The sequence below is a fragment of the Tauraco erythrolophus genome, chromosome 26 (genome assembly GCF_009769465.1).
Source record: "Tauraco erythrolophus isolate bTauEry1 chromosome 26, bTauEry1.pri, whole genome shotgun sequence".
NCBI classification, from domain to species: Eukaryota; Metazoa; Chordata; class Aves; order Musophagiformes; family Musophagidae; genus Tauraco; species Tauraco erythrolophus.
The window spans coordinates 7485171-7497313 of record NC_141490.1 but is presented as its reverse complement, the minus strand read 5'-3'; the positions used below and the strand labels follow the sequence as shown (position 1 = coordinate 7497313).

At 49.0% G+C, this 12143-nt stretch overlaps 1 protein-coding gene across 2 annotated transcripts in view; it reads right to left on the bottom strand.

Annotated features, from left to right (window-relative positions):
* Positions 1-12143, bottom strand: part of CDON (cell adhesion associated, oncogene regulated) — a 35041-nt gene that overhangs the window by 17157 nt on the left and 5741 nt on the right. Inside the window, exons 6-11 of one of the 2 annotated variants that reach the window (XM_086626910.1) lie at positions 10860-11129; positions 9465-9818; positions 5254-5546; positions 3400-3574; positions 1916-2044; positions 526-732 (exon numbers count right to left, since the gene is read on the bottom strand). In XM_086626910.1, coding sequence (XP_086483036.1) covers positions 526-732; positions 1916-2044; positions 3400-3574; positions 5254-5546; positions 9465-9818; positions 10860-11129 — 1428 coding nt within the window. The remainder of the gene's footprint in view (positions 1-525; positions 733-1915; positions 2045-3399; positions 3575-5253; positions 5547-9464; positions 9819-10859; positions 11130-12143) is intronic. The other variant, XM_086626911.1, reaches the window with a different exon arrangement.

Sequence of the window (12143 nt, the reverse complement as noted above, 5' to 3'; positions counted from 1 at the left end):
CACGCGGAGATGGAGATGCCTCCAGCAGCTCAGCAAGTCTCTGAGCTGCAAACTGGTGGGCACTGAGAAGATGCTCCAAAGGATCCCTACCATCATCCATTCCCCCTACTCTCGCACTCTTTCAACGAGCTTTTCGGGCTGGACACTGGGAGAAACCAGAAATCAGGACAGAAGTTTTCCCATCAATACGTTTTTCTTTTTTTCACATTCTGAGTGCTTACTAGAGGGACAATTTAGTTAAAAGTAGCAATAATACACAACCCTCCTCTCCACATGAGCAAGTATTAAATCAGGGCATTTGGCTGGTTTTTTTTTTTCCACTTGGAAAGCCAGGAATTGACTTGAATTCATGCAATGAGCTCCTATTCCACACAAAAAACCTAACTGACCAGAGACAGGACAATCCAGGCAGAAGTTAAAATGAAACAACCAAAGAGTTGCAGTATTCTCTCAGCACCACCGCAGCCATCTAAGCGAAGACAACGGCGACACGAGCCGAGGTGAAGGAAAGATCATTTTTAATACCTGGCTCCAAGTTACGAACTTCCACGGAGAGCTTGGAAGGAGAAATGTTATCAGCTGCAACCAGCCAGTCACTGTTTCGACCCAGGCGTTTATACTCCACTTTAAAGGCAGTAATGGGGGAGCCCCCGTTGGCTCGTGGTATCCACGTGACGTAGACGGACGATTCCGACGCCGTGGAGATCGTGGGGCGGTCGGGAGCTTCTGGAACTGCAATGGGAAATGCGGTTAAAAGAGGATCGGGATCAGCTAAAACTTCATTTTCTGTAGCAATCAATTAAAGCAGTTGCTGGTGATTCAATTAGACTTCATGTATCAACACAGAGAATCTTAAATCCCCCGGTAATAACTACTCCCCTTACTCTTCTGGAAAAGATGCTCAAAGAGTAGAAAGCAGAGGAATCAATTACTTTAGCAGTATAATCATCAAAAAAGATACGGTGTGGCACTACCCCAACCCATCTCTACATGGAAACAGAAACATATACTGAGAGAAGAGGAAAAAAAATCTGTTTTCCCTTTCGAACCCCCAAAATTCCCCCAGACCCAACGTGATTTTAACCCATCCACAGTGACGAGCGCTATAGTGCCGGCGAGACGAGAACGGAGAGCCAACAAAGCATGCAAGGAATGAAATACTTACTGACCTCACTTGAAGTTACAGAGAGCAGTGGGACAGAGAGAACAGAAAGAGGTGGGGTTAGTAAATCTGGTGGCAACCATTCTGATGGCCAACGAGAGCTGTAAGGGTTTGCTACATCAGCGTGGATTCATCAACCCGGAGCTGATCATCGATGAGATGAGGAACTGGGCAAGCAACAGGGGGGCATGGAGTGGGCTGAGAGTGTCTGCAGCTGGGCACACGTGGCTCCTCTGACACTGAGCACTGTCACAAGCACCCAACGCTCAGCTCCTCGCCTGCGTTACTGAACCTCTCCACTCACCTTTGGTTTTACCCCAAATTTTAAATACCAAGTCACCTGGGAGGTCTCAGCCCTTGAGTAAATTTGCCTGAATCAGGTCAACGAGTTCAAAGGCTGGGGTGGTGAGAAAAATGACTACAAACACACTGTTTTCACTGGAAAACAGGCTAAAAAATCACTTTCCTATCAGGCAGTGGTTGTATCTCCTTGCCAGCAGAAACAAGCCTGTCCCTGAGAAGCCACAGGAAAACATTTGGAACAGATATAATCCACTTTGAGAACTTAAAACTCTGACACGGGCATCTCCCATTTCCCCTCTTCCTCTGGATCTTCCACAGAGGAATAAAAGAGAAAACCAGAGTATTTAGCAAAAAGCAACAGCAGGTTTAAATACGAGCAGCAAGAACACGGGTTACAGGTGAAAATCTTACTTTCTGAGAGCCACACGTGCAGGTGGATTCCAAACCTACCTCCGCTGTGTCGAGAGAGCTCTGGAAGGACAACACCGAAATTATTTGTCCCTTCGTGAACGACGGGATGTTTCGGAATGCCGACCGGGGGAGATGGAGCCTGAGTGTTTTTTGAGGGTGATGTTCTTTCTAAGAAACATTCGACACACAGTAGTACATCAGGGATGAGACAAGGAAACGCTGTTGGCTGCCTCTCCTAAGCAGGGAGGCTCCACAAGATCAGTCGCTGCAGGGGACTAAGGCCCTGCCTCCAAATCACAAGCTAATCCATCAGGATAGCAATTAAGGAGCTGCTTCAGGGGGGCAAAGCCTTCTCTCATCATCAAATCACAACAGGTGGTGAAAGCTGCACACCGAAATCCACGTCAATCCACCTCTTTTTACTGAAAGAGGTTCAATAAAAACGCTATGGAAGCTGCATTTGAGCCACAGCTGGACCCAGGACACCGGGCTGAGTGGACTTTTGCCCTGTGGCAGTGCCTGTGTACCACGAATTCACAAATACATTACATTCTTAATAAAATTGTAAGCTATCTGCTTCTCGTACAACAGTACGAAAAATATCTGATTGCTTGCAGGCTTAAGAGTACAGCCACCAGCATCCAAGCTGGAGAGAAAAACACCACTTTGATCAGAAACAGCCTTTTGCTGGTCGCTGTCTGCACGCAACTACCAAAACAGCTGGCTCCTGGTCAGCTGAGAGATTCCCACCGAAGCGTCTGCAAAGCAAACCAGAAGCAGTTTTGTTGGTGAACGAAAACGTGATGGAGCAGAGAGCTTCGCTCGTGATCCCGTGGAAAACCTGAACAAGGATGGGCTGCTCCCCGACTTACCTCCTTTAAGCAAGAGGAACATTGTGGTATAAACCTTAAGAATCATGGAATGGTTTTGGTTGGAAGGGACCTCAAAGATCATCCAGTTCCAACCCCCCTGCCATGGACAGGGACACCCTCCACTACACCAGGTTGTCCAAAGCCCCATCCAACCTGGCCTTGAACACTGCCAGGGATGGGGCAGCCACAACTTCTCTGGGCAACCTGTGCCAGTGCCTCACCACCCTCAATGTAAAGAATTTCTTTCTTATATCTAACCTAAATCTCCCCTCTTTCAGTTTAAATCTGTTGCCCATTGTCCTGTCACTACACATCCTTGTCCAAAGCCCCTCTCCAGCTTTCCTGTAGCCCCTTTAGACACTGGAAGGCTGCAATAAGATCACCCCGGAGCCTTCTCTTCTCCAGGCTGAACAGCCCCAACTCTCTCAGCCTGTCTTCCCAAAAATAATATTATCAAGCTTTTAACAGCTCCTACTTACCAACAGCCCTGGTAACGCTCGGGGAAGTTTGCCTTACAGCTATTCTAGCTTTTAGAGGCTGCTCTTTAGGAAGGAAATCAGAGAATATTTCATAGATGGCTTACGGTTGATGCCATTTAAACAAATGCCCTCTGGAAAGCCCCGGCCACGGGGCACGCCGCGCTGCACCCACCTTTGCTGGTGCGGAACGTCAGCATGGCGGGCTGGCCCTCGCCCGCCGCGCTCCTCGCCACCATCAAAACCTCGTAGAGGCTGGAAGGCTCCAGCTCGGTGAGCCGCAGCTCGTTCTCGCTACCGGGGACACGCACCGTGTGCCAGCTCCCCGCCGCGCCGGCGCTGTCGTCCAGCTGCAGAGGGCAGGGGGAGAAAACTCAGTGTCAGCAGTGAATGGCACAGAACCCAAGGTAATACTCAAACCCCACGTCGTTTTCACACACCAGCATCCAAAGGACCTCTGCCACCTGCCAAAACTCCTTATGTTCTCTTGGATCTACCTGTGGTTTGTCTCCGAGGGCTTCTGCCACAAACCAGCACTTTTGCAACACAGTGCTCCTTCAATAAGTGGAGTTACTTTCCCCCTTCATACACACACGCACGCTTCTTTTGGGAAAAAACCCAAAACGGTCCTTTTCACCTGTGGCTAAAAGCAGCAGGAGACCAAATGATTTTAAAGATTTCAATCAGCCTTTAGCTGGCAGCATGTGTGACATTAAAGGGCTGGACCCCACAGCCTAATGAGAAAGATATGTTTCCCTGAACTATCCCAGCTTTTCCTGTACTTAAGCATGTTAAAATATTTATTGGTTAAAATGGGCAGCAAAAAGTATGTCTTAGTTACTCATAGAGGCTGGGAAAAAAAGTCAGTAGGGAGACCAAAGATTTGGTTTTTATTAATGCATATTTCTTTTTTTTTTTTTTTAAATACACTTTTTAATTTAACAGTGGAATCTCCAGCTCCACTTAAGAAAGGAAAAAGATTCGGGGTAGTCTCTTAATGCTTGACCTTTGCAGGAAAACATTACCCCAAATCCCAAAGGAAAAGACAAAGATTCTACCGAAAATAAACCACTAAACAATATAAGACTTTAATAAAACATGGTAAGAAGATCTAAATGTTGTGGATTATCAAAGGTCATGCCAGAGATCTTTGTTCAAGTGTTTCCTTCTGAAGCAACCACTCTTCTGAGGCTTTTATTCCAACTTTTTTTTTTTTTTCCCTCTTTAAAAGAGGGAAATCAATAAAATAATTTAATGACACAAAGAAGACACCACCCTAAAAAAAAACATAGTAAACTCCCTATCGAGAAGCGCGTGAGTGAGCACATTGAATGGGGAAAGGGTTGTTAGGAGCCAAGGGTAAGCATCAAAAAGGTCAAACGAGTATTCCAAGCTTTCAGCCTGTGTGAACCAACCACCTTTGGATAAGAAATTGTATCAACAGACTCTGGCACTTGGTTTTCAGGAACTAACAGGTCAAAAAAAAAAAAAAAAAATCTAAGCGTTGCCTCCAGGCTAAGACAAGATCAGGATGTAGAGGATTAAAAAGCTTATGAAAAATAAACCCAACGGCTTTGCCATGCAGCAAACTGTTTGTTCGCTCGGAAGAACGGGCACAGGCATTGCTCGGTTCTCATTGGAACCAGGAGAGCTCACTGTTGACATGCCATTTTTAAGGACAGGATAGGTTATTTTCTTTGGAAATTTTAGTTCACCTTCGTGTTTGTTCACTTCAGTTCAACTCTTTGGGATGCAGAGTAGCAAACTCTTGGATGTACCAGGCTAACACCCAGCATCCCTTCTGATCCCATGCGCAACCCCCCGGAACGCGTATCCAGCATCACTGAAGCTGCGAACAACACACCCCGGAGCCCCAGTCCCCACAGACCATAATGATACTGGGAAGGGAATAAAAAGCCTGGGCTCTGAACAAATCCTGCTGAAACCCAGAGAGAACAGCGGACTGGCGACCAACTCCAGCCACCCCTGAACACCCACCCGAAACCCACCCGCCGCGCAGCCGCGTCACCTTGCGGTACTTGACGAAGTAGGCGTTGATGGGCAGCCCCCCGTCCCTCCCCGCGCGCCACACCAGGGTGTAGGCGTCGGGCTTCGGCGTCTGCGGGGGGCTGAGGATGATGGGGGCTTCGGGGGGCGCGGCGGCGTTCCGGGGTTTTTCCGTCGCGGCTGCGTCCGAAGGCAATCCCGTCGGAGGCGAGCTGGAGAACACCCTTCCTGCACCCGAGTCACCGTCGCTTTCGTCGCCCTGGGCCACCTCCACGGGAGCCATTTCTTCTGCTTCCGTGCCAGTTGCTGAAGGGACTGGAAAGGGAGGAGGAGTCTGGTTACATCTTCCGGACGACGCGCGTTCGCCTCGCGCGCAGGGGATGCGAAATCAATTAAAAAAAGTCGTTTCCGAACAAGCCCTGCTGCAAAAAGCCCGTTCCAGAGATGCCCACGCAGACCTGAGCCCAGTGTCGAGCTGCACCCTCACGCCAGCTTTTTTTCCAGGGCAAACCAGTGGGTTTTGGGTTGGTTTTTGGGTCGTTGTTTGGGTTTTTTTTCCCCCCACGGTAGCAAAGAGAGAAGACCTGGAACATCATGTCCGCAGGCACAGTTTAATTAGTATCTCCAATAAATTAAGTAGTGGCAATGCATGTTAAAAGAAAAAAAAAATAATAATAAATAGCTACACTTGTGATAGAGACGGAGTAATTTTAAATTAATCGCGGTTGTACAAGGAACTTTTCATGGCCTGGACCGGTGAGAGCACAAGAGGACATTCTCCTACCCCAGTTGCTGAGGTCTGAGCTGTAATTTCGACCAGTTTGGAAAGCTGCACGACTCCACTACTTCACTGGAAAATTTATGCTGAGAATAAACTCAGTTTAGAGGCAGAGCTCACACGCAATTTAACACCAACGCGCTTCTAGAAATCCTCCTCCAGCCTCCTCCATCCTATTTACTTTGCCTACCATGGAAAAAAAAAATAAAATACATAACATCAGGAGTTCGAAAGAGGCTGAGAGACAAAAAAAAAAAAATTTAAAAAAAAAAGCACTCTCTGGCCGATGCAGGGCTTGTCAGCATTCCAGGCAGGAAAGGGGTGGCAGGTTGGACATCTGAGATGATGCAGGACAAGAAAACGCCGGCGCTTGAAACGAGAGCGTTTGGGAAGCGGCGCGGCTCCTCGAGGCTGCACGCCGCGGCGCCCAGACTGCCAGATGTTCGTAGCCCTGCCCGTCCTTTCGGATCCGTGTAGGTTTATGTTATGTGCCAGGGTCTGGAAGGGGAAGGGAACGAAGGGAACTTGGTTTACAAACCAAACAAATTCCTTGGTCATGTAAAGCCGAGGCACAGCGTTAGCCTGGCTGACTCGGATTCCTCCAAACCTCCATTAAAATACCAGCAGCAAGCGTGGCTGCTATTTTTGGCCGCTTTTTAAAAAGCTGGGGAGGGAAGGAAAGTTCTCTTTTCCAACTGAAGACACTCTCAGCAAGCATTCCTTGTTTGTTCCTTCCCGTTTTCTTCAGCAACGCCACACGATTCGGAGACGGGAAGAAGGCGACAAGGCGGGGAGGAGGTCCCCAAAACCAGATGGAGTTTACTGAAAACATCAGACGTCTCCAGAACAAATTCCAAGCCAAAGGGCATCCGAAGCAGCGGGAACGGGACGCGGTGCCGCGCGTTAACATCGAAAACGACGACGCGCCGGCTGGAGGAGGCGGAAGACCCGCTGCGTTGCGGCGGACCCGGAGGATTTGCGGGTGGTTTTCCCCCGCTGGCACGGGGGGAAAACGGGCTCTTGGGTGGGGAGGATGAGCTGTGGTTTAGGCTGGTGACAGGAGACCTGCAGTCATCGCTGTGTTTATTGCTGCGAGAGGGGAGTTGTCAACAACTTGGCGAGCCGTTCGCGTTCCTGCTTCGGAAAACAACCCCCGGGTAACAATTTCCATTAAGCAATTCGGACCTAAGCTCTTTTCTGCTCCGTTTCTGGCGTAATTGCTACCCATATAAACCAGCACATCGGACCGCTCTTTGCTGCTGTGTCATTATGCAACTTTTTTTGGCTGCTGCTTTTAGTGCCGTCCCTTTCCCCTGAGCCACTGAGACGTACTCCTCTTCCTCGGCTTCCCAACCCCACTGCGAAACTCAACCAGCACCGAGTTGGGTCAGACCAGAGGCTGGATGGCCCAAAACCCTGCCTCTGACAGCAACCAGAGAAGGACCAAACGTCCCAAATTTGGGCATTAAAAGAATGTATTCATAGCTTTTACTCGCTTTCTCCATAACGCCCGGTATTTTACGGCCGCTATCGTGTCTCCCCTTCGGCTGCCTCCTTTTGAGGGCAAAGACCCCTCACTCTCAGCCTCTCCTCCTGCAGAAAAAAACTATTCCACACCCCTATGAACCCACTCGCCGCGTCTCACAGCACCTTTCCTAGTTCTTCTACGCCCTCCCTGAAACAGGGGTGCAAAGGCACAAGCAGATTCCAAGCCGCCGGCATGCCCTGGGTTTGCCCGGCGGCGGAGCGTTGGCATTTCGCCTCCGCTGTGCCAACAGAGCGCGTTCCCAGGCGCTGCTGCCCGGCTTCGCAAACCACCCGAGGATCCTCCCTCCTAACGAGCTCTCCCAAGCACCTCAGCACAGCTCTGAAAATCTGAATGCCATCACCCACGCCTGGCAAGTCTTCCAAAATCACCCCAAGACTTCTCGGAGGTCCATGATTTCTGTAAAAGAGCTTCAGCCTGCTCTCCACTCCATCACCTACCTACAAGAAAAGCTACATTTTTTGTGCTTTATACTAACCTGCCTGCTCCTCAGGCTTCCTAAAGCGTATTTTTCTCCTTTATTTCCATTAGAAGAAGTTATTTTGGAGAATTAACCCTGTCTTTAGTAGCTCTGGGAAGCTACTGCCACGCGTGCCAATGCCACAACTGTCTAAAAAAGACTCAGAACAAGCGCCACGGGCACGGGATCCTAAGGCTATCGTCTTACATTTCGGTGGTTTCTCACTATGCTGGTGGCTTAAGTCGCCCTGCCCGCTTTTAGGATCATGCAATGAATCACGCCGTGGAGCAGATCCAGCAGAAAGAAAGAAAAACAACAAAAAAAGACACGTTTTTCAGCCAAAGAAGCGCTCTCACTGCGTGCTTGCAGCAGGCACATCACGAGAACGAGCTGCTGAGGCTGAGCGCTGCTGAAGTTCACCCTACGAGCAAAGACGCGCGCTGGAACCACAGCTCGAGTCACTCAGGTGCTTGGGAAGGGTCACCTGGCACCACATCTTCATGAAAACATCTAAATGTTTGAGCACGTCTTGTGGCACGGTTGGGAACGGCTCGAAAACCCTAACGGCTCCCAGAAACTCCTTAATGACTTTTATATCAAAACCAAATGCCGTAACCGCTCTCTGCACCATAATCAGCAGTTAGTGCAACATATTAGGAACCGATAAAAGTTAATAAACAAAACATTAAAATTCAACTCACTGCCATAAAATCCTGAGGCAGAGCAGTGGGATTTGTCGATTTGACGCAGACCGAATTCTGGGATGATATTTACTTCTGTGTTTCCACTCAGCAAAGTCCAACAACAACTCAGGTTATAAAGCTACGTGATGGGATCGCTTTCTTGAGGTTCCTTCTTTCTTTCTACCTCTAAGTGAACCTTTAAGCATCTTTTCAAATCATTTACCTGAGTTTTAAACTCTAATCAGAGGTGATGAACTTTATGATGAACTAAATGAAGAACTTTAAATATGGGGCCACGTATTAAATACCACCGACCTTAAATCTCACCGACATTCCGTCGGATTTCCTAAGGCAAGATGCTGAAACAGCTGAGAATCCTACGTCACTTCGCGTAACTAAAATCTGTATCCCAGCTCTTGGGAGGGGAACCTGGGGGGAGGCTTAAAGCTGTTATTAATATCACATAAAGGAAAGGAAATCTTGCTTTCCTATGGTGCCTTTAGCATCAGAACTGTCTTTTCCCAGCAGCAATTTCAAGAAATTAAAAGAAAAAAAAAAAAAAGAACGCCGAGTTCATGCAGTACACACAGCCATTTCTCCTCCACCTAAGCTGGAAGGGAGGAACTGGTCCACAAAGAGGACTTAGGCCCCTCCGCCTCGTCTCCCCAGGACACCTACACCACCTACCTTCCATTAATTCCCTATTTTCAGGTATTTCTCACCCAAATCAGGGAGTCGACTGCGCGACCGTGTGCTTCAAGCTTACCGACTGCGAGGACGGCTTTTGACAGCGCGGAGCCGTGCTCGTTGACGGCTTCGCACGCGTACTCCCCGGCACGCTCGGGAGTCACGTTCCTGATGTGCAAGGAGCTTGAGCCCCCTTGAGACACGGAGAAGGAGGTGGGCTCCGTGACGGCGCTGCCCGGCGTCGCTGGAGGAGGTTTCCGCGGTTTCAAACGAAGCACCTGGGAAGGGTGGCTGGGAATAAGCCCTCTGCTGTCGTACCAACGGATCACGGGAACGGGCAGGCCAGTGGCGTTGCAAGACAACGTGACGTCCCCGCCATCCGCCACGGCGATGCTTGCTGGTGGGGAGACTATAGCTGGCCGAGAGTGTTTGCCTAGGGGGGGGAAAAAGAAACAACCAAAGAATGAATTCGGCCAAGGAATATGATGCTTAATGCCAAAATGAGTCAATACAATTAAAAAAAGTCATGCACGCTTCTTTTCAACCGTTTTAACAGTTATTTACACCTCTGCTATGGAGACAGGCTGAGAGAGTTGGGGCTGTTCAGCCTGGAGAAGAGAAGGCTCCGGGGTGATCTTATTGCAGCTTTCCAGTACCTAACGGGGCTATAAGAAAGCTGGAGAGGGGCTTTGGACAAGGGCATGTAGTGGTAGGACAAGGGGCAATGGCTTTAATCTGAAAGAGGGGAGATTTCGATGAGAGATAAGGAAGAAATTCTTCCCTCTGAGGGTGGTGAGGCACTGGCACAGGTTGCCCAGAGAAGCTGTGGCTGCCCCATCCCTGGAAGTGTTCAAGGCCAGGCTGGATGGGGCTTTGGGCAACCTGGTGTAGTGGAGGGTGTCCCTGCCCATGGCAGGGGAGTTGGAACTGGATGGTCTTTGAGGTCCCTTCCAACCCAAACCATTCCATGATTCTATGATTTCTTCTCTAGACAGCCTCTCCAGACTTCCTTTCCAGACTGAAGAGATCAGCTGAGACTCGTGCTTAGAGACGGCCGACAGAAAACTACGCTCAAACCACACTTCAAATTTTCTGAATAACAAAGATTTGGCTGCCAGTGAGGAACGCAGTGTGGGCAACATCGGCTTAGTCCACTCCACAGCCAAGCAGGTCACAAAGTGTCTGCTCAACCAGCCTCACATCAATCTTCAACTAAAATTTTCACCAAAAGCTTCAACTACACCTGACAGGGGGAAGAGGAACAGCAAAGGTCTTGTACTGGCAGAAATCAAGTTCTCCAGGTACAGAAAGTATCTTAGGCTGAAAAGTGATCAAAAAGATTATTGGTACTTGCCGCAAAGTGGCAAAGAGTGGTCAGAAGTAAATTGATTCATAACGTAGAGGGGAAAAAATCAGAATAAAACTGAAGCACAAATGCTTAATTTGAGTTCTTGAGGGCAGCCAGTGCTCCCACCTGGCTGGACACGAAGTCTCCCAGTGGACTGCGCGAATCCCACCCCGTTGTTTGCCACACACTGGTACAAGCCAGCGTCCTCCTGGGTGACGCCGCGGATCCGCAGGCGGTTGCCCGTCGGCAGGTGTCGCGGGGAGAGACGGAGAGGGGCCGCGTTGTGCAGCCAGGCGAGGGTGGGAGCCGGGCTTCCACGGACGTCGCACCAGAAATGCGCGGTCGCTCCGGCGGCCACGGTTTCGTCTTGGAGTCCCTTGGAGATGGAGGCAGGTTCTATAAAGGGAAAGAGTTTGACATAAACAACCGTATGTTGATCTCAGATTAAGTCCTGGAATAAACACTGCGAAACGTTATCGCGTACAGAGGCTAAGCAAGCACCATAGAATCATAGAAGGGCTGGAAGGGACCTTCAAAGGTCATCTAGTCCAACCCCCCTGCAAGGAACAGGGACATCTCCAACTAGATCAGGTTGCTCAGGGCCTCGTCCAACCTGGCCTTGAACGTCTCCAGGGATGGAGCATCCACCACCTCTCTGGGCAACCTGTTCCAGTGTTCTACAACTCTCATGGTAAAAAATTTTTTCCTAATATCCAACCTGAATCTACCTCCCTCTATTTTAAAACCATTACCTCTTGTCCTATCACAACAGGCCCTCCTGAACAGCCTCTCCCCATCTTTCTTGTAGGCACCCTTGAGGTACTGGAAGACCGCTATAAGGTCACCATGTTCTTCTCCTTCTACGCAGCCTGAAGCTGTTTTTCATTTCCAGGGTCTCTCCCTTCTATTCCAAACAGCCCCATGTTCCCGTTAATACTGCAAATAAAACACCTGTATTTTCAAAATAATTCCTTAGTAACAAAAGGCGTATTTTGTGTCAACAACCTGTTTTCTGAGTTACTCTAATGCACACACTTCAAAAAGCAAACAAAAACAGTCACGGAGGCAAAAACCTCCAACAACAGGAAAATCTGCTACAGAGGGAAGGGGAGATGGGGAACGACTTGCAGCCACACAAAAGAGGCCAAACATATTTCTTTTGCTTTTGTTTTTGTCCTCATCCAAACACACCACCTCTCCTCGCCAGCTTTTTGCTTAAACACAACCGCAAAGGAGAAACATCTGATCTCTGGCACATTATTGACACCGTATCCCATATGCACTTGGCACTCTGCAGAAAAACAAACAGATTGGTTCTTCCCTCAAGAGTTTGTTGTCCTTTACTGTTTAATTATTTCCAACTGCGAAGGATTTGAGGAGATAAATAGGTATGGATTTTAACTCGGGAGA